This window comes from Dermacentor variabilis, chromosome 1 (genome assembly GCF_050947875.1).
Source record: "Dermacentor variabilis isolate Ectoservices chromosome 1, ASM5094787v1, whole genome shotgun sequence".
In the NCBI taxonomy this organism is placed as follows: Eukaryota; Metazoa; Arthropoda; class Arachnida; order Ixodida; family Ixodidae; genus Dermacentor; species Dermacentor variabilis.
In genome coordinates, this window is record NC_134568.1 from 2,581,819 (window position 1) to 2,604,851 (window position 23,033).

Genomic DNA, 23,033 nt, shown 5'->3' on the forward strand with positions numbered 1-23,033 from the left:
TGTACCTGCATATTAATCTTCAGTCCCACATTTACACTCTCCCTGTTAACGTCCTGAATCATTTGTTGCAACTCGCCTGCATTGTTGCTGAATAGAACAATGTCATCGGCACACCGAAGGTTGTTGAGGTATTCGCCGTCGATCTTTACTCCTAAGCCTTCCTAGTTTGATAGCTTGAATACTTCTTCTAAGCACGCAGTGAATAGCATTGGAGAGATTGTGTCTCCTTGTCTGACCCATTTCTTTATAGGTATCTTTCTACTTTTCTTGTGCAGAATTGAGCTGGCTGTGGAATCTCTGTAGATATTTTCTACGGTATCTACGTAAGCGATCTGTACTCCTTGATTGCGCAATGCCTCTATGACAGCTGGTATCTCCACTGAATCAAATGCTTTTTCCTAATCTATGAAAGCCATATAGAGAGGTTTATTGCACTCTGGGGATTTCGTGATAACCTGGTTAATGACATGGATGTGATCCATTGCAGGGTAACCTTTCCTGAAGCCAGCCTGCTCCCTTGGTTAACTAAATTCCAGGGTTGTCCTTATTCTATTGGAGATTATTTTGGTAAATATTTTATGTAATACTGGGAGTAAGCTAATTGGCCTATAATTTTTTAGTTCTTTAACGGCGCCCTTTTTGTAGATTAGTATAATGTTTGCATTCTTCCAGTTTTCCGGGACCCTTGCAGTCGATAGACACTTCGTATAGAGAGCCGCCAGTTTTCCTAGCATTATGTCTATTCCATATTTGATTAAATCGACTGTTATTCCATCCTCTCCTACCGCTTTTCCCCGTTTCATGCCTTGCAAGGCCTTTCTGACTTCATCTCTAGTTATAGGAGCAGTTTCAGTATACTGTTCATTATTGTTTTGAATAGAGCGCTCCTGTGTCGTCTGGGTACTGTAAAGGTCAGTATAAAATTCTTCCGCTGCTTTCACTATATCTTCGTGATTGCTGATGACATTACCCTGCCTACCTTTAGTGCATACATCTTGGTTTGTCCTATGCCAAGTTTCGTTCTCACTGATTTCAGGCTGCGTCCATTTTTTAAGGCTTCTTCAGTCTTCCTCACGTTATATTTTGGAATATCACTTATTTTCGCCTTGTTGATCAGTTTTGACAGTTCCGCGAATTCTATCTTATCTCTTAAGTTGCACACTTTCATTCTTTGTCGTTTCTTCATTAGGTCTATTGTTATTTGGGAGAGCTTGCCTACTGGTTGCGTTGGTGCCTTGCCTCCCACTTCAATCGCTGCTTCTGAAGCCAGCCTCGTTACGGTTTCATTCAATACCTCTGTGTCATCATCTCTCTGTTCTAAGGCTGCATATTTGTTAGCAAGTACCCGCCTAAATTTGTCTGCTTTTGTCCTTACTGCCTCTAACATGACCTGTTCTTTCTTGACCAATTTTACTCTTCTCTAAATTGAGGTGGATCTTGTGCCTATATATATATATATATATATATATATATATATATATATATAAGCGAATCTCATCGGGGATCCAGTAGTCTAAGGGCAACTTTTAGGTTGAGGACGCACGTTCCCGAAAATATAAAAAAAACGATGCTTTATTCCTTACGTTTATATATATACACTGAACGATATGCAACTAGGGGGCCGTTTTTCCGCTTTGTCGCAGGGAGACCGGGTGCACCCGCCGTGGTTGCTCAGTGGCCATGATGTTGGGCTGCGGAGCACGAGGTCGCGGGATCGAATGCCGGCCACGGTGGCCGCATTTCGATGGCGGCGAAGTGCGAAAACACCCGTGTACCTAGATTTAGGTGCACGTTAAAGAACCCCAGGTGGTCGAAATTTCCGGAGTCCTCCACTACGGCGTGCCTCATAATCAGAAAGTGGTTTTGGCACGTAAAACCCCATAATTTAAGACCGGGCGCACGGCGCGTGCAATTTAAAACCAAATGAACAGCTTAATAAGCAGTGCCGTGTTCCAATGATTTCTCTTCCGCGCTTTTGTTCACCCTTTGTTTTGACTACATGCAGTTTTGGACAGCGGCAGGCGCTGTACTTCTAGCACAGCCACAAACAAATTGCTTGTCGTGACTTCGACAAATATTTAGAGTGCTTATAGCTTCATATAAACGTGGCGGCAAACTGAAAAAGGCAGAATGTCACCTGCCTCTCGTGGGTGTCTTGTGCCTACAGGCTCGGGCGGCAACCTTCCGCTACATTGTAAGCAATACGGATGCACTTCCATCTTCAGCAACAAGTCAGTCGCGGGAAATGCCACCTCGCAGCAGGAAAGACAGTTGAGAGAAGTCTATCGCATTTCTAAACTTCGGTGGTCCTAACATCGGTGGTCCTAACCAAGTAAGAGCCTGAATATTTTCAACAGTGTTGCCGTGTACTGATAATGTCATTGCCATTATGTTGTGGATTGTGCATGTTCAGCGCGGCTAGGGGAAACTGTTTGCAAGAATAAAGATCAGTTGTTTGTCCAGACACCCTTCTCTCGCCTTGTCTACCTTCACCTCTCGACTTTCTCCTTTTTCAAGTTTGATGGCATTCAGCGACTACATCCACTTAGCAACTAGCCGAACAAACCACTTTGACGTCTAACTAATCACCGAGAACTACCAAGCAACTATACATTATTTTTACAGCACGGACACACACTGTTGATCCTGTTTCTGTGCAAAGCACGCTGACCGTGGAATCACTCCCCCATCCCAAGTGTTATTCGTGTTAATCGCATTCTCAAGTGTTAATCACCTACCCGTCTCAAATGTTCCTAGAAATATATAACATTTATGATGCCTGCCACCAGCGATATTAGAGATCCTTAAAACTTAAAAATTATCACTCCGTATTGAAATATCCAATCCAGCTTAAGCTTAAGGAGGAGAATGGTGTACTTCCAATGGCACATTAACAATGCGTCTCCCAGATGTGCCTTGTAATATGATTTAAAAAAAAACTGCAAATTTCAACACTTGTTACAATCTCATAGGATTAGTTTGTCTGTGGTGATTCGTCAACGTGAGTATATATGCACCATCTTTTGGGGAAACTCAACATCGACTGTGGTGGCGCACGCTGTAATAAACCGCAACCTTCAATGCACACTGAACCGGTCCCGTTTTGCATACATCCTGTCCTTTCGGGAGGCGTATTCTGCGGGCCAAGTACGACAACCCAACGTGGTTTTGCTCTTCGGCGCCAGCAGATTTATTGTCAACCTGCCTATTTCCTACAAGAAACTGACTTAGCCTTGTCATCTCTAAAGCATTTTTTTTTTCTTTCGGAGGGACAAAATTCTGCTAGTCTTGTTTTCGTGTGATCTTACATGTTACTGTAATCGGTGTGACATGTCTGTTTTTTTTTCTTTTGCTATGGCCTGGCTGTTCTCTTTCTACAGGAAGACACCATACTATGCCGTTGGTTTAATTGAGTCCGTGTGGTCTATCATCTTCCTCCACGTTTGCCATCTCTTAGGGCACACTGTAAAAAAAATTTGCCTTACTTTTCAGTAAATTTGCTGGTAATTTTTGACCAAACACTCTTCCGTAAATTAAGAACGGTAATTTCCGTAGAACGGACAACTGTAAAAGAGAGACCGTAATACAAGATAAGAGTGCTTCTGTATCTAGAAAACGGATCGCACTGTATGCTGAATTTGTACTATAACCGTTAAAATACAGGTGCTTGCTGTATTCAGAAAACGAAAGACTCAGTATGCTAAATCTGTACTATATCCGTTAAAGTACAGGTGCTTCACGTATTTCATCTTGCAGAGCATATCCATTGTTCGAAGAATGTGCCATCGCAGACAAAATTTCCCAGGACGTGCGAGAGTCGACCGAATTTTATGGTGCACTATTTGCTGGGATCAGCCGTGCTACCATCTGCGTTCGGAATGTGCATACGTGACCCACTGTTTTCAGCGGTCTTGAACAGAAATGCAATTTGGTCAACGCTCGCATTTCCAGGGTACTTCTGTCCACGATAGTACATCTCCTTTAATGCAAATATCATGAAGGCAGCTCATAGCCAAAGCAGCAGGTCACCAGTGAGAAAATTGTCTTGCCAACACACTGACATGGCTGCAGAGATAAAACACTTTGCACTTTGTAATATGAATGCACTGCATAGCATATATACAAAAAGGTGCAACATTCCAGTCCTCAAGTTCTTAGATCACAGAAGCAACTTTATTTTCTTCACTCACTCATCTTGCACTTCTTCCTGGTGAAAGTTGTTCTTGACTCCAAACGCTTGCAAGGATAAACTTGCTGCTGTTAGGAGAAACAAATAGTATTCGTGAATATCCATCCTAAAGAAAGCGGCAAAAAAGTATAATCACAGAACACGACAAAGCAGTAACTTCTGTGTTAGAAAAACATGTAAGTAGACCAACATTGTTGGAACAAGGGATGTTGTTGTAGCCAACATTTCGACATAGGTGCTTCTCATTAGGGTAGCAAATGTTTTCCTTGGCTGTGTTGTTTGGCCTCCTTGGCCTCATTGGCAGAGAATAAACTGGTGCATATAATAGATCAAGAGAAGCCAAAGTGTTAAAATAAAGGAAGGAAGGGTGTGCTTAGCAGTGGTGATTGTGATGGAGCGGGTATGAGCACTGCTGTCAGTACTTGCTAAGGGTAGGGGTGACCAAAACAGAAAACGATGTACACATGTAAGCAGTCAATCCAGTAGACATAATCTTCCCAGAAGACAAAATAGGCATCAAGATAAACAGTTTGCACTTTTGGAAAAGGAAAAATAAGAATTAAGGAAAATAAATTTTGTATCAAGATGCATCTGGTTAAGATCACTGTAAATGGAAAATGAAGGCACATTATGAATATATATTTTGTTGAAAGCCGATGAAGAAAAGATATATTAACCACATATTAAAAAATAGGGACACTAAAATTAAACTGGGTATGACCATAAAACACTAAAGAACATCCTGTGGAAAAAAATGGGATGGACAATATGATAACCAGGTGCAAGATTGCAAAATGTCGAGTGCTGTTTATATTCATGCTGCTGTTGACGGCTTCAAGTTTCTGTCTTCCTGTGGAACCTTTGTCTTACTTGAACAAGGAAATAGGTCATTTTTTAAACAAGTCAGTTCAAATGCAGTTCAAAGCTTCAGCATTATTATAATGAAAGAAAATATTGTGGTCAGTTCTCCTGGGTGTGCTTTCATTCACCAGTTATTTCCACCGGTGTCAGCTCAAAATTTAATGGTCTAAATGGACCTTAGCTCCTGGCAAACCATTAGCTGGTCTTTTTTTCAACACAGATGCCTGCACGTTATATGTGTTGGCAGGAGTGCTAGCAAACTACATTATACTTGTTGCCACAACCAAAGTGAAACTTGGTAACAGTGATTGAAAAAAAAAAAACCAGCATTCCACAATATTGATTCAAGTCGTCTGGAAAAGTTGCTTAAGTTAATGTACACCCCCCACCCCACCAGACACAATTATACACCACACGGACTCTCATGGTGTCAACCATGCTATTATAACACTAGGCATCAAGTAGGAGAATTAGGGGATAAGAGGGCACAATCCTTTTTGTTAGAACATCAAATGTGCTTTACATAAATGCTACATTCCAACTAACAAAGGAGCAGCCGATACTGACCAATGCATACGAAAGCTAATGACATTCTGTGCAGCAGAATGTTGACGATGAGGTGTTATGCGCACAAGTGCACTCTTTCACACAAAATGACATCCTGCAGTCAAACCTTGTGCCAACATTGGAGTTTGAAAAACACCACAGTGGAAAGCAGAGTGCTAAATTTGTTGAAAATTACTAAAAATTATTCGATTATTCATTATCCTTACTGTTCGTTAAAGATTCACAGATTGTTCCCTACGGGTGCTGTAAACAGTCACCCTGCTTTTACAGTCGTAGCAACAATGATCTGTGGCACAGACAAGAATAAATGCTCATGAAGTTTATGCAAGAGTATACCCTACAAATTACACCCCATTTCACATTCCAATGTGGTAGAAGAGGAAGACGAAAAAAAACTACTTTCTGGTGGAGGATGCATACCCTAGAATAGAAGAAACAAGTGTACCCTAACCATTGCTGCTGCCGATGCCTGTGCACTAGCAGTTACATATAATATGGCAGTTACAATTGTTTTTCCACAAGCACTGCAAGCTGCTGCCAGTTGACCAGTACACAGCAGTAATAAATTGAGGGCAAGTTAAAGCTCTCCAAAGGATTTATCTCATATGACACAATTGGAATGCAATATTCTGCAAATAAGTGAAGAGCGATGTGCCATCCCATACAATGAAACACCTTTGAAGAATCTGAATCACCACCTGCACTCTTAGGCAGTTACAACCTTTGGAGTGCCCCTTCTGCCACACAACAATAATCGTTATCTGCCTTGATGTGTTTCCTTCGTTGAAAACACCACGCCCGCTACTTTCCTGTCGGGAATGCTATCATGCTGATAACGCGCATGCCGTTTGTTACTGGAAAGTACAGGGCTCGCAGCGGTAAAGAAAGAAAACGCATCAAGGCAGATGACGATTATCGTTGTGTGGCAGAAGGGGCACTCCAAAGGGTGTAACTTTGCCTAAGAGTATGGGCAGTGACGAGGTAAAAGAGTGTGTTCTGTGTAAAGTAGTGCACCTGTATAACCTAAAGCTGTGGACAATGCATTTAGTATCAGCTGTGAAGGTTTCTAATTTTAATTGCACACAGTAAAAACCTCCATGCAGTTTTGCAAAACACAAACCCCCTACTTTTTGTTGTTCAAAGGTAGTGACACATAGGGCCATAACATGTACATTATGGGTTTCATTCCCAAACAATCAAAGTGAACAGCACTACCCTAAGTGTTATGTGATTTCTGTCTCATATTTTCTGTCCAAAATTGTTAGTGTCAAATGCTGCAATCGGCAGAAAAACGGATTTCTGGAGCAATATATAGTATTAAGTACTGTGATCTCAGTTGTTTCACGGCTGTTTAAGCATTATCGGGTCTTAAAGTAAAAAACGAGGAATAAATACATGCATATTTTACGTTACAACCCTCATGAGATATTTAGTAGTCTGGATTATAAAGGATTCCAGATTTACAATGCAGGTCAGATTTTATTCCACTGAAACAATGGCACCATGCCAATGATTCTGCATTTGCTGCTATATTTATATGTATTTAGTTCAGTTGGAATGTGTGTGTATTGTCTGCGATATCTCTTCCCATGTTTTAGATTGACTGTTTTCTAAATTTAGGCAAATTCGTATTTGCAAATAACCTTGTATGACACCAAGAACTTGCTTAGCAGGAGTATTTCTAACATTTGCAACATATGAGGCTCTTGAATGCATATCTAAGCCTGGGGTGCACGTCGCCCCCTAATCTCATCAGCAAGTTTCGGGAACTCATCTATGAGGTTTCTTATGATGAATGTAAAGTTGCTTGAACGGGAGAAATAGGGAAATTAAACAGGTGAATTATGCAGCATAAGAATGATGTCAGCACGAAGCAAGCTTCAAGAAGCACTGTCACTCAATGTGCATAGACTATCAAACGCAAGAATTATTTGGGATGATTTAAAATTCTGGCATTGGAACAAAATGTCTTTTATTCTATAAATAAACTCTGATTATTCACTCTACTACCACTACTTTCACCAGAAACATTCATAATCATTATCCTATCTATGCCACATCATCCTAGCTAATATTCAAGCCTTCATAAGCTGCTTTTTTTACTGCTAATTCTCCGTGGAAAAGAGGTGTCCGTATGAAGACCATATGATATACTTATTAGCCGTTTTTTGATAAATGATAAGGGAAAAACTTCACACCAAAAATGCATTGACCTTAAGCAAGTTCTACGTTTGAAGCTGTTGATTCTTTTTTCCCTTTGCCATCATTGACCCACCTGGTTAGCTAAGTAGACAGAAAAGCTGCAGGAGAAAGGTAAGGTTGCCAAATTAGACTTGTGCCCCAGGGGACCTTTTCACGGTCACTGGAGGAACTGCCTGTGGCTGCGGCATCTTCCTTGAGGGCAATGGCCATGTCTAAGAAACCTTGTCTCCACAGGCTGCATAAAGAAGGATAATTTTCTGAGCTAAGTCTTTTTCTTAAAAGAGCCCATTTAAGTTGTATTCGTGTCTTTGCACCACAAAACTGACACATGACTGGCCACTAAAGACACCTTATGTGTATTCGCAGGCCTATTCCTTGGAAAAACACTTTCATGTAGCACACAATGAGTAACAGTAACAAAAAAGTGAATCAGGAGGCTTTCATATTGCTCTACAACTTTTCATTGACACAATTTATTTAATTATTTGAGATATTTATTAACTAATTAAGAATTATGCAATTAGGCAGAATGCAAAAAATAATCAGAGTATCTGCAAGCGATGGCAAACAATGTTACCTTCATTTTGTCTAGTTACATCGCATTTACATATTTCTAAATCTTGGTGCACGATAGTTAAGACACCCTGCAGATCAAAAAACAATATTACAATTTTCATAATCATCTCTTGCGTGTTATTGGCGGCTATGGCTGCTTCAAGTTATTCTTTCAGTACGGTACAAGCACTTTTGAAGTGAAATTGTTTTGCATCGAGAGCGTGTAATCTAGAAAATCAAGCAAAACGTCCAGTTGTGTTCACTATTCAGATGTTTAACTAAGAAGCTGCAGGAAAAGGAAACAGGACACAACACCTAATAAACAATGCAAAATTTGAAAATTTAAACTGAACAAGAAACCAGTTTTTGAAACCACAGAAAAAAGCCAGCAGCTTACGTCGAATACACCCTTGCTATGTACTCCAAGTGAAGTTGTTACCGCAATGCTTGGGCACCATATGAACGTAACAATCAACAACTTTGAGCAGAATATTAACACCACTAAATGAACTGGCCTTTAAAGATTCTTGATCTCAAATCCTCAACGACTTGTTCTGGCGTTTAATCTGTCGAGCTCAATCTGTATTCTCCAAAGCTGGCTCTTGGCCATAATTTCTCTGAACGCAACATCAGCTCAAACCTCAAGATAGGGTTGACCTGTAAATAACGTGGATAATGCATGGCAAACATCATGAACAGTCTTACATGTTAACCAGAGGGTTCACTCATGCAGCCATGAAATTGCGATGCAGACACGATATATTGAAGCTGGTTTTGTGGAGTGTTTCATGCTTCCAAGGCTTCTTCTCCAGTTGTGAAAGCTGTCTCCACTAGCTAAATAAGCGATGAGAATAAAAACAGAACTTCAACATGCTCACAATACGTTGGCCATTTGCAAGTAAACAGCAGCCTTTTTGGGCGCCCACATTGCCTGGTGCAAATCTACTATGCCACAGTACTTGCGTTACCCAGTACTAGCCACTTTAAAATGCAATGTGTTCAGAGCCCTTTCCCTCTGTTTTTCTGCTTTGGAAACAGTTTACCATATGTTCAGTAGGCGTCGAGAAAGGGGACAGAAAACACTGTGCACCACTGATTTCTAATATGTTTTGCTGGATGCAGCACACCGCACCGGATGCAGGTGAAGCATGTGGAAATGCGGTGTCATGCAGGCGCTTGTCCTGGAAGCAGGGCATATGGTGGACTAACTAGTGGGTGCGATCAGATAATATTGCTGCCGAAAAACTTTTCTTTGTGGTTTTTCACATTTTAGGAGGTCTCTACATGTCTGGTAAGCGCTTTTATGACAATCTGAACCCGTATACGATAGTGTTCTCTTATATCAAGTTTTTTCTCATTTACCAGTCTTTCCATTGCACGCCACTTATGTTAGCGACACTGTAGACACTGCAATGGAAAAATTCTGGACACCTCGAAACACTGCTTGGGTAGTTTATGGCACATCAGGCAGGCATGTTAGGGAAAGAAATGCCACACACCCGTGCAAACGAAGTGCTGCCGCAAAGTCGTGAAGCACCAACTTCCGGGACAAGGTTGGCTTCAGTCGAGGGTGCTCGATGTGCTGTCCATCCCCTGTAGTAGAGATCAGTGGTGTGGACCCTTTTATACTGGCAGTCTTTTCTGGTCGGAACCCTGGCAACAGCTTCCACCATACTTTTTTGAACCTGCAACATGTGCAGAGAAAGTCACATCACTGTGCGTTGATTGTATGGCTTTATTGTTCTACACATTCCATCAAATCATTAAAAAATACAGTTGGCACATTTTTATTACTGTATATAGACAGTCTAGTTGCTAGACACGCGAAACATTACCATCCCTCTGACAGAATGCAACAATAGAAGCGTACACTGTAAAGCTACACTAAAATTTAAATTGATGTGACACCGTATGAGCATACAGTATGCTTTCTGTATGCTCTAGCCCTGTGTCAAGTAAAAGTTAATTGTCAATCATTTATGGTGTATTTCTACTTATTCTGGGTCATCAAACTGTAGAATCAATGTTCCAAGTTTACACATTGTTGGCTTTTGATTGCCTATGGGATCCATTTCCTACTTACGCATGCAGTAATCCCACTGTAATAAGGAAAAAGAGTTAGAAAAAGAAATGCCGTGATAATCTTCCACATTTGCTGAGGGCAGGAGCAATGGCCAATAGCATGTGGTTGAAGCTACATAAATACTCAGTTTTCACACAGCTTAAATGTTCAGCAAGTAATAAAGAGGTATGCTGTGCACCTCTGCATGACCAATAAAATCTGACTACTTGACACTGCACTAAGGCTGCTGCATGGTACTGTTCGGCAGTTCGGATTTGGTTTTCTGATATACAGAACTGTTTAGGTATCAGTAGTTTACTTTGCGATAAAATGGAGCTTGGACCACTGGTCATTTGCACATAAATAATGGAACAGCAAATATAACACAAGGATAGGAGTATGGGTCTTTTGGAAAAAGTACATACACATTATTATTAGAATGTGATGTGATGCCACAATGATAAAGAAAGCAACGCATAGAAGTGGACGGCACTTCCATGCCACCAAGGTTATTGGACAGACAGTACTTCAGAAGTGCCCGCAACACAATGTGTTGGCGGGCTAGTTGGTGTGAATTCATAAATACTTTGTTAAGCGCAAAACAATGGACACAAGAAAGACGACCAGCACAAAGCGCTACTCTAAACTGACATCACTTTATTGCGTCACCCCTTTATAGAAAGTAGAATCTAGAAGAACATGCGCAGTGAGCACCATGTGCAGGAACCACCAACAACCAATCACAAGAGCGCACTCATGCGACGGGATCCAAAAAACCATATCGAGCACTGCACATGGTTAAAGAAGGCACACTAATGCACTGTGACCCCAATGACTGTATGTAGAAAGCTTCCGATAACTCTCGGGCGGTGGTATCACAGCACTTTTTCAATATCGTAGTATCACGAAACATGGCTTTGCACTTCCATATTTTACAATGTTGAGCCAAATGAGAACCTGTGCCTGCTGGTATGGATTGCTTATGTTCGCAATGTTTCGTGACACTACGATTTTGAAAAAGAGCCGTGATCCCACCGCCAGAGAGTTATCGGAAGCTTTCTTCATACAGTCATTGGGGTCACAGTGCATTAGCGTGCTTTCTTTAACCTTGCACAGTGCTCAATATGTTCTTTTTTTTTGGATTCTGTCGCATGAGTGTGCTCTTGTGATCAGATGTTGGTGGTTTCTGCACATGGCGTTCACAGTGCATGTTCTTCTAGATTCTGCTGTCTACAAAGGAGGGACGCAATAAAGTGATGTCAGTTGAGAGTAGCGCCTTGTTCTGGTCGTCTTCCTTGTGTACGTTGAGCGCTAAAAAAGCAATTATGTATTTCTTGTGTGTGTTTGAAGACAGCTCCACACGCAGTAGCGATTCCAGTATTGCTGCCCAGTGGTTTAGCTCGCCGCAGTTTGAAGTGCCACAAAATATAAGGAGAGAAACCTGCATTATAGTCTTGTTGCAAACCAGAATATAACGCAAAGTGCATTCTGAGGCCAGAAACTATAGAAAAAAATTTCATGATGCACCACTGTGCAGGGTTTTATAGCAAAGTCAAATGCATTTAGTGTAAATATCACACTACGATGGTACACAATGGTGGTAATCTGTAATAATATAAAAGGTGCCTTAATGTTACAACAAAAGTTGACATTACTTAATAATAGCCCTGTAAAATTTAGCATGCAGGGGCACCACTTGGTTAAACAATAGTGACGTAATGTCTATGTACACAAGTATTACCCATGCATTTCTGCCAAATAAAAGTGAGGCGTGCAGACAGGACAGAAGAGTAGAGAAGTGGACAACATGAACGCCGTGTTGTGTTGTCCACTTCTCTACTCTTGTGTCCTGTCTGCACGCCTCACTTTTATTTGCATAATGAATCCCTGCCAACTAGCTCAGCTTTCTGTCGTTCTAAGCCACATTTCTGCCATTGTCCAAATGGCATAAATGAATGGGTAATACTTGTATACACAGATATTACATCTCTATTGTTTAACCAAGTGGGTAAACTATGTCCGCCTCATACAAGATTAGAATTAAACCATAAATTATTTATAGTCACCCTAACAGTAACACCTCATTTGAACTTCACAGTAAGTAGACGCCTGTTGATGCCAGCCTCCCCCAATGGTAAATTGTGCTGCATACTTTACAGAGAAATTATAGTGGTATCACCCAACTCCAAAGTTATTCAGGACTGCAGCATTGTAGAAGACATCTGCAAATGTCCCATTTCATGTATAACAGCCTGAATTGCTTGCACATCTTACCAAGTGCAAATTAAAGTTACTTCTCCTTGTTTAGCATTTTTGCCTGCTAGACCACAATCCAATGTCATCAATATATTAACATATTACCTGAAAGAACCTAATTTGCCTTATAGATTAACACATTCGCATACTGCCACAGCTGCACTCTGTCATATGCGTTGCAATCATAAAGGAGTGCTTGTCCACCAGCACTCCAATGTCACTAACAGTGATCACCTACACAGCTAAGTAGATGGTCATGATTCAGGTGGCAAATAGCTAAGAGAAAAAAAAATCCACTCACTTTGAGGGCTACAATACTGCGATAACTTGAGAGAGATGGACACATTGCAGGCAGCAGACCTCTTCCCAGCTCCAGCACAACAGCAACTTGCCTTTCAGTAAAAGAAAAGGATTGATTAGTAATAAGTTACCTTGTTTTTGCTGAGTATCAATACAATCTGACTTTCATGCATATCCACTCTCCGCTTTAGTAATACAACTGAATTATTCGTAAAATAAAATAGTCGATGATGATACCATTCGCTTCTCTTGTATGTCCAATTTTTTTTTTGCACTGATACCCCGTTTACTGCTTGCTTACTGACACGAATGCCTTGACTGCCCAGACATCATTCGAAGCATCACGTCTTGCTGCACCGCAAAATGTTGCACCAAGGAAACACAGCAGAGCAGCCAGAGCAAAGAACTTTTTTTCTGGTCACAATTAAAACGTGCACCCAAGCAAGAAAGTAACGATCACAGGTAGTGAGTGACTGCTATTGCCTCGAACGTTTATTTCCGTGTTTTAACAGAAGTTCTTGTATCGGATACAGTATTGCCAATACAAGCGTCAATACAAGTGCGCAACTGAACGCAGTATTATTCTACGCTTTTAACGCGAGCGAGCAAAAGGTTAGAAGTACCTCACGGAAATTGCGATCGAGCCGATCGCGCTACGACTGGAATCGATCTGAAAAGATAGGGTGATCCCTTTCCCCATACATACGTCATTTTTGCCCTAAGACGTTGCATAGTGGTCTTTTGAAACAATATTTCTGTTCGCGACACCGGCTTACCACACATAATTTTAAGACCTACGTTATGCAAACCAAATAAGATTAAAATGGGCTTACCTCATAAGCAAGTTACGAGCGCGCGTAGACTGTTGAACACCCGTTGAGAGCAAGCAGGCTATCCGTGTCCAAGCGCATACGTGCACCCAAACACAGGACAACTTCTTCGATGCCGCAGCGTGCAGAGTTTTGTACACGAAGTGAAAGACATCCAGCGCAAATATCTCCGCGCGATGACGGCAAATGACGAGCGCACAAGCGTACACAACACAGCGACAAATTCGCAACTTAGCCAATTCGAACGTGCCGAGACCCAAGCATCGTAAGCATCCATCGTTTCTGTTCTTCGCTCCCGATGCGTCAATCTCTCTTCCTTGGGGTCTTGCTCCACTCTTGAGTACAAATCAAGAGATATTTACGGCAAATTAACAACTTTTACAACACGACACGAAAAATTCTGGCTGACTACACATGTGCAGCTCCGTCTGCCACTCCTAACGGACGCGCAGCGCGCGCTGCCCCCTGGTGCCGCACTCTGTGAGCGCGGAGAACAGAACTGAATCGGTTTCGTTTTCGCATTTGTGGTCTAGTTACTGGAACTGTAATATAATTGCTTGAGAATTAATTGAATTCTAAAAGAGGAGAACGCTTTCTCTCCCGCAAGTTAGTGCGTTTTATACAAAGGGAGAGAGAATGCAAGAAGCAGAAAGGCAGGGAGGTCAACCAAAGCGTTCGCTACTGGGGATAGCAAACCCCTGTGCTGCAATGAAGTGCAAAGCAATGCACTGCGGTGCGTCCATAAGCTCTAGTATAGTGATAATTTGGGCAGGTTGGTGCTTGTAATGAACAGGTAAATAATGAGTTGTGTCAAAACATTACCCATATATAAAGCACATGGAACTAATGGTGGTGTATTCTAGGTCAAAAAGAAATGAAGCTTGAATCGTTACATCTCGGCACTAGGCATTCTATCTTTCCGTATTACTTTTTTCTTCTTTTTGACAGTACACACAGTACTAGCACGGTAATAGGTCCTTCATCTTCAGTCACCTTCCAGTTGTTTACACACATGACTTACCGGTCTTGTTTCAAGATGAAGCGCCAAATGTTTGCGATTACATCTTATCGCAAGAATTAACACATGAACAGTGAAGATTATGCGTAATCGATTTGTCTCAATGAATGGGCAGTTATTGTCAGAGACGAGATATTTTGTAAATATTATGGGAATGAGTTAAACGAACTACATTGCAGTTCAGCAATGTCCTTTGACACTTGGGTTAATTGCTTGCCGTATTCGAAAATTTCACCCGATCGTTGTACCTGGATCTATAGGCCGCCAGTCCCCTTCGAGACCATTTGTTGCAAAATGTAAACGCAGTTACGGTCATTATACCACTTCCTGCGTTTCGGTACTGATTTAGAGTGCGCAAAATTTTTGGCGTATAGAGCACCAATGTCATTCCCAGTGCACCAGCACCTGAATGCTACAAGCTTGTTTAAGTGTGCACGTATGTCCACGGCTCTTCATTCACTTAAACATATATGCTGTGTTATTAACTACAAAGCGCTTAATTTCAGAACATTGTGACTCTTGTGAGAACAGACATATATTTGCGCACATGATCAGCGTTACAAGGCCCATATGCGCGGCAAACTGCGACCGCAATAGAAGATGCGTATACATATTTATACGATCTGTTATTGCAGCTTTTGGTAGAAGGCTAGCTCTCGCATTTTGTACGCATCTTCATAATGCGTACAGTTTGCGTGTTCAATAAAATATTGTTAGCTGAAACTTTATGAGTACGAGCGCTCATTCAGACAGCTTAAGTTTTCTCACAATAATACGGATGTTCGCATAACAAAAATACGGAATTCTGTCTGTTTCGTCCAAAACAGTGTATAGCCGTTATACGATTACAGTGAAAATGTCCGTAAAGCTTAAAACGGAGAGCACTTTCCGTATATTAACGGCAGATTTTGCCGTATTTTTGAAATATGGCATAGTTTCCGTATTTTTACCTGCAGTTCTCCGTATAACGACGGAAATCCTCCGTATAATGACGGAAATTTTTTACAGTGCACATATCCCCTTTGAGGGATCGGTCAAGATGCAGATGGTGTTACAGGAATTTACAGTTATTCCTAAAACACCTAAAAACTCACGTGATGAAGGGAATAAAATAACCTATGGAGAACTTAAGATCTCGCCGAAATAAGTACAATTTTCCCGTGAACTTCATTCATTCATTCAAATAACTTTATTGAGTGCCCTGCAATTTAATGGGGTGGGCCTGGACCCCGCCTAGGTTTCGGCCAAGGGTTGTTGACCCTTGGCGGCCTCCTCGGCTCGCTGGTCGGCCCAGAGTTGGTGCTGCAGGTCCGAGCTGAGCAACGCTGACTCCCAGCGCGCGCGGAGGCTGTCGCTGTTTGAGGCTGCATCACCGTTATGCAGCCTCAAACAGCGACAGCCCGTGAATTTGTTTATTTTTTAAATTCTTTTTATATGCCCTCCTTCCGAAAAAGTAGGGAGGCGTTTGGCGCAGCTAGTTGGCTGTGGCCAGCCTGCTTCCGCAATATTTCCATCTGTGTCGATGTTTACGTCTTCCTTCACCGGATAATAATAATAATAATAATAATAATAATAATAATAATAATAATATGGGGTCTTCAGAAGACATTTCCTCGAACGCGTTCTATGTGACGGAGTAGAAGAAAAAGAAGAACGCAGCCTGTCTCGTGCATTGCGCACCCGCCTCCGTTCTGTGCAAGCTACTAGGCGCTTTCGTCCCGCAGTGCTTCATCTCAATAATCCGGCGAGGTTTCTTGAACGCAACCAGCGGGAACTCCTTCTTTTCTGTCGAGGTATACGCTTGCGACGCCTGGTGTCGATCATGAAGATACAGCCTCAATCCGATGGCACGACTTCGCACCTGGATGCAAAGACGACTGGCCACGGATTTCGCCGCGCTGCTGAACAAGACTACGGCTGTAGCAGCGCTCAGAGATCAGCGACAGTGGCCGCACACGGCGACCCTCGGTCTCGACGTTCTCGCGGGTGGATGAAACGCGCCAGGCATCCCGGGGTCTTTGATTCCGGCGGCTGCCTCGTGTCGTCGTTCCATTGGTCTGGAGACGCTTGCCCGAGCGTCTTGGTTGACAGGTGAATATTCTTACATGTTCTATCAGGCAAACCACAACATTTCTGAGAGAGTTGGTTTAATGGTAGCCTTCATGCAGCGGTCTGCCGAGAGGTCGCCCTCATCTCGGTGGCAGCACCGTAGACCAAGGCCCACGGGAATCATCGCGCCAAGCAATTTTAGGGCTATTTCGAATGCTCCTTTTCACGTAGTTCTAATCCCGATAGAAACGTCCATGTGGATTGTACATTGAGTGCGCAGGCTTTCTTCACCTTCTTCAGCGGGCATGTTGAAACTTGTTAAATGTTTTTCATGCACGGCACAAGACCGAACACGAAGAGAACACATGCGACACTGCCCTCACCTCGTGTGGACGTGTTCTTATTGTGGCAGCCTTGTTTTATTGACTGTAATCAGGAGCGGAAGGAAGCACAGACGTTTTGTATGTAACTGGATGTTTGGCACTGGCAAGTTGTTTCTGCTTCGTAGAACGTGGAAAATCACGGTTGGGTGACATTTGCTCTAGTGAACGCTTCTATCTTAGTGACAATTTTTGACCAGTGACCAGTGACCAGGAGCCAAATGCATCTTATACGATTAGGCGTTAAACAAAACATTAATTAATAAAAGAGAAATAGTTTCATATTTCTTATTCGTTATCTGAGTGTTTAGTAGTTCAAGTAATTATGGGAAAGAAGAAATATTGCAGACGAGAATAAATAAACCGCGAAGAAATTTTTAGACAGAGTGATGCCAATATTCTGATTCAGTGCAAAATCTTAATGTTCCAGCGTAAATCGCCACACGAGAGGCTTCCCAAGTCATGTCGGTCGTGGATCGGCAGACGCAGCGACCGCGTCACTCTTCACTCCAGCTTCAGCAAGCAAGACGACGGTTCACAGGTCGCGGAACGAGCTCGCAGCTGGCATAGCGTGCCATCCCGGGCGATCTCCACTCCAGCCCCGTGTTGTCGAAGCCTCCGCCAACCACCTGACCATCGCAGAAGCACCGCGCTGTCCCAGCCCCTGTTCCACTGGTGGCACTTGGCGCAAGGGCGACGCATCTCGCTTCGAGTGCACCCACAGCTTTTGCGTGGCTCGCTCCGCTCGTGCCTTCGGGAATCCCGCCGCCATCGCCTTCGCCGCGCTGCCCTGTCCCACGGCGAGCACCGCGAGATCTTCAACATACGTGCAGGGAGTTCCCGTTACGCGAGGCCGAGCACTCCACCGCTACTCTGACTGTGGCGAAGCAAGATATTCTGCTACTTTTCAAGCACTACAAGGGCGTCCGGGCTGTTCGTTCGGACGTTATAGGCTTTCATAAAATCGGCCCTGGAATCCCCGAGCTGGAATCCTGGCTGGCCTCGGGCAATTTTTCGGTTGACGCGCCTGGAGACAATTCAAGGGATGACGCAGCTCTCCGTTGGCGCGGACATTTCTGAGTTGTTTTTTTCCGCAGAGATCTGCTGAAACTCGCACGGCGCTTTTACCTAATTACCGCGAGATTTTCCATTTCTTCTGTTTCGTAAAAATATATTTTCTCCTATGCGATGTTTGTAGTTGGCCTGAATATTTAGTTTTTGGGGGGTATCGTTACTGCATTGTCGGAATTTGCGGATTCCTTGACATAACAGGCATGAGCAGGCATATCTCTACTTCATCTCAGCAGTGAACAAAGCTAGCTTACAGTGAACAAAGCCATTACAAGGACAAGAGGGGACACATGAACCGCGGTGAGCTTTGTCTCCTGTTGGCTCGGTGTTGTCGTCTGTTTATCGTCCGATTCGTGCGGGAAGTCAAGATGTAAGAACTCGCTAATATAGCCACACCCTTCAGTTTGAGTACTCTTTACCTGATTATAGGTATACCATGCGACACCATAGTTTCTGCCTTTATCTGTTGTTTAGTTTTTAGTCACGACGTCTCATATCTCACACTTTAGGAAATAGCGCAGATGGTCAGATGATTAAGATGGTCAGTCAGCCTGCAATGTTTTCTGAAGCTAGATTGATTAGACTTACTAAAAACTAATGAAGCAACAGGAGAGCAGAAAATTAAGAAAATAAATTTATGCATTGACTCACACCTCTAGGCGAATTACGTACGTGTATATATACACATAGTCACTCTTTCTAAAAAGAAAGTTCGAGTAGACGGGCGTGCTTTTCAACATGCAGGATTCATTACAGGCGTCGTCCTCTGTATAAAAGTAGAAAGGTGTGCGAGTTGATATACATTCATAATGGGAACAGCGCGAACAAGACGACGACGGAAAGAAACGTCCTGTGTCCTTTCACTCCGTCGTCGTCTTGTTCGCGCTGTTCCCATTATCAATCGTGCTCTGGTTCACGAAGAGAGTGAATAGAAGCCGTTCAACGCTTGGCATTCTCACAAGATGTCTTGCGCCGCCACGGAGGCTTACCGGCTATGGTATTGCGCTGCTAAGCACGAGGTCGGGGGATGAAATACCGCCGGTGGCGACAGCATTTGGATGGGCGCCAAGTGCAAAAAGCTTATTTCCTGTGCATTGGGGTCACCCCAAATATCCCATGGGCGTCGAACTTAATCCGTAGCCCGCGAATGAAGCGTGCCTCCTAATGAAAGCGTGGTTTTGGCACGAAAACGCCTGGAATTGAAATAAACAAAATGTCCTTTATATGTGGTGCGGTTTTAAGGCAACATGTGGAACCTTTGGGCCACCGTTACGGTGTTGGTTGGTGGTAAAGATAGGCGGCAGGCCAATCGTGCACTGGTATTTAAATATCTAATACAACTTAAGGTTAAGGAGGAGACTGGTGTACTTCGAACGCCACAATAACGAAATGTCTCACAGATGCGCGATGTGGTATAATTTCTTTTGTAATTTGTTTCCAAGCTTCAACACTTCGTAAACTTTCATAGGGTGACTTGGTCTGTGGTGTAGTCATCCTATGAGACGTTTTAGTGGCCATCTGTTAGGACTGAACGTCGACTTTGTGGGCGCACGCTCTAATAAACCGCAATATTCAATTCAATTGCAGCACCCGCAACCTTCAATGCAGATTGACACCGGTGCCGTTTTACGTACATCTTATCCTTTAGAGTGTCGTACTCTGCAGACTAACACGACCACCCGGAGGGGTTTTGGTTTTCGACGCCACCAGACTCCATGGCCTACAAGAAACTTACCTAGTTTTCCATCTCCGAAGCATATTTTTTTTCCTTCGGGGGGATGAAGTTCTACTAATGTTGATTTCGTGTGATTTCACATTTTACTGTAATCGGTGTGACCTGCCCGGCTTTTTTTTTTCTTCTTCTCCTGCATGGCTGTTCGGTCCATACTGGGACACTCCACACTTTGCTGTTGTTTTACTTTAGTCCGTGCGGCCTTATCGTCTTGCTATTTCTCTCGTTTCGTTTTGTTTTCCTACACTGATAGCGCACACCGACTGCGACGGATCGCCAAGATCCGTATGGTGTTCGGGGAAATTGCAATTACTCCTAAAACAAGTGAACATTCCCATCATGAAATGAATCAAAATCACCTTGGACGACCTTAAAAATCTACAATATTTAAGGCCTAACCAACTATAATTAAGACTTAAGAGGAAGCTTTAGCTCGAGTGCTCCTATCTAAATACATGTAAAAGGAGAATTCGTTTTTCTCGGCAACCACTGCACCAAATTTGACGAGGTTTGTTGCATTTAAAAGAAAAACTTAAAATCTAGCGACTGTTGGTTTCGAATTTTTGAGTTAGGTCGTCAATCTTTTATTAAAAATTGGCGAAAATCAAAAATTTTCAAAAAACGAAACTATCAAGTTTACAACTCTATAACTCAACCACTAAAGATTATAATACAATTCTGTGAATTGCATATAAAAGTACATCCATAGCGGACAAAATTGATATGTTACACATGAATATAAAAAAATTTGATCATAGGGAAATACAACTTTTGTAAAACCGTTGTAACCAACGTAACAAATTCATGTAAGATGTAAAATGACATATTGAATTTGTCCGCTTTGAATGATCTAATGGATGCCGTTTACAGAACCACGATATCAGTTCTTGATGCATAGCTATCAATTTGTAAACTTCGTGCTTCTATTTTTTTCAAACGGTCAAATATTTGAAAATCGTTTTAGGAAAATTCAAGCCCTAAATCGAAATTCCGCTTCCAACAGTCACTAGAATTTAACTTTCCCTTTCAAATGCAGCAAATTTCATCAAAATCGGTCCAGGGGTTATCTCATAAAAACGTTTTTGCGTTTTACATGTATTTGAAAAGGCCGCGTCGGAGTTGGGCAACTATAATGTTCCCCTGAACATCTTTTTTTGTTTTGTCGTTTTGAAATTGCTTTTATATTCCTTCCTTCCTAAAGTGTAAAAAGGCATTCTGCGCCTCTCGCTGGCTGTGGCCAACCTGCTCCCTCAACATTTCCACGTCACTGCAAGGTACGTATGTTTCCTCATCGAATAATAATAATAATAATAATAATAATAATAATAATAATAATAATAATAAGAAGAAGAAGAAGAAGAAGAAGAAGAAGAAGAAGAAGAAGAAGAAGAAGAAGAAGAAAAAGAAGAATCTGGAGTTTTGAGAAGATATTTGCTCGCATAAGTTCTATGCGCTTGAGTAGAAGAAAAAGAAGAACGCAGCCTGCCTCGTGCATTGCGCACCCGTTTACATTCTGTGCAAGCTACTAGGCTCTTTCGTCCCGCAGTGCTTCTTCTAAATAATCCGCCGAGAATTCTAGGAAGCGGCCAGCGGAAACTCCTTCTATACCGCCGAGCTATACTCTTGCGACACCTCCTGCCAATCATGATTCAACGCCCTCAATCCGAAGCCACGACTTCGCACCGGGATACAAAGACGACTGGCCACGGATTTCGCCGCGCTGCTCAACAAGACGACGGCTGTGGCCGCGTTCAGGGATCAGCGACCGTGTGCGCACACGGCGATCCTCGGTCTCAACTTTCTCGTGGGTGGACAAAACGCGGCAGGCATCCCGGCGGGGTCTTTCCTTCCGGCGGCTGCCTCGTGTCGGCGTTCCATTGGTCCGGACACGCTTGCCCGCACGCCTTTGTCCACGGAACTGAAGACAGGTGAATATTCTTACGTGTCCTATCAGGCAAGCCATATCATTTCTGAGAGAGACAGTTTAAAGGTATCCTTTATGCAGCGCTCTGGCGAGAGGTAGCCCTCATGTCGATGGCACCGCACACCAAGGCCCCTTAGAATCCTCGCGCGAAACAATTTTAGCCCTATTTCGAATACACCTTCTCACGTAGTGGTAATCCCAATCGAAACGTGCGTGTCCAATATACTTTGGATGCGCAGGCTCCTGAAGCCTGTTCATCGACATGTTGAAACATGCTTAAATGTTTTTCATGCGCAGCCGAAGGCCAAATACAAAGAGAACACATTCGACACTGCACTCACCTCGTGTGGACGTATTCTTATTGTGGCAGCCTTGTTTTATTGACTGTAGTCAACAGCGGAAGGAAGCGGAGACATTTTGTTTGTAACTTGATTTTTGGCACAGGCAGGTTGTTTTTGCTTCCTAGAACGTCGAAAATCACGGTTGGGTGACATTTGCTCTAGTGAGCACGTCTAGCGTTATGACAATTCTTGTGTAAGCGCCCAGGAGCCAAATGCATCTGATTCGATTAGACCTTTAATAAATTAAACATAATTAAAATATAGAAATATGATAATTGATTACTCGTTTTTTGAGTGTTTAGTATTGAAAGTAATTATCCGAAAGAAATATATTATAGAAGAGAAGAACCTAACTGTCAAGAACTTTATAACAACAGTGGCACAGATATTGTTATTCAGTGCACATTCTTGATGTTTCAGGGGGAATCGCACGAGAAGAGGCCTCCCAAGTCGTGTCCACTCCACTCCAGCCCCGTGTTGTCGAAGCCTCCGGCCACCGCCTGACCATCGCAGGAGCACCGTGCAGTCCTAGCCCCTGTTCCACTGGTGGGACTCGGCGCAAGGGCGACGCGTCTCGCTTCGAGTGCACCCACAGATTTCGCGTGGCTGGCTTCGCTCGTGGCGCCGAGAAACCCGCCGTCATCGCCTTCGACGCGCTGCCTTTTCCCACGGCGAGCACTACGAGATCGTCAACAT

The 23,033-nt window shown here is 42.9% G+C and overlaps 1 protein-coding gene across 7 annotated transcripts; it reads right to left on the reverse strand.

The window, feature by feature from the left end:
- Positions 1–3,483: 3,483 nt before the first annotated feature.
- LOC142575129 (uncharacterized) lies at positions 3,484–14,285 on the reverse strand. Of its 7 annotated transcripts, XR_012826588.1 has the most exons (6): positions 13,826–14,285; positions 12,994–13,084; positions 9,874–10,059; positions 7,893–8,054; positions 4,191–4,257; positions 3,484–3,564 (listed from the first exon to the last, which is right to left on the reverse strand). XR_012826588.1 is itself a non-coding variant. In XM_075684175.1 (5 exons), exons 1-4 carry the CDS (start codon positions 13,828–13,830, stop codon positions 7,977–7,979), a joined length of 360 nt encoding a protein of 119 aa, XP_075540290.1. In that variant the 5' UTR covers positions 13,831–14,285; the 3' UTR covers positions 3,769–4,254; positions 7,967–7,976. The 7 variants fall into 7 exon arrangements, 3 of the variants coding, with proteins under 3 accessions (XP_075540297.1, XP_075540290.1, XP_075540282.1); XR_012826594.1 differs by lacking the exon at positions 3,484–3,564 and having other exon boundaries at positions 3,766–4,257; positions 9,874–9,967; XM_075684175.1 differs by lacking the exon at positions 3,484–3,564 and having other exon boundaries at positions 3,769–4,254; positions 7,967–8,054.
- Between the last annotated feature and the right edge of the window lie 8,748 nt (positions 14,286–23,033).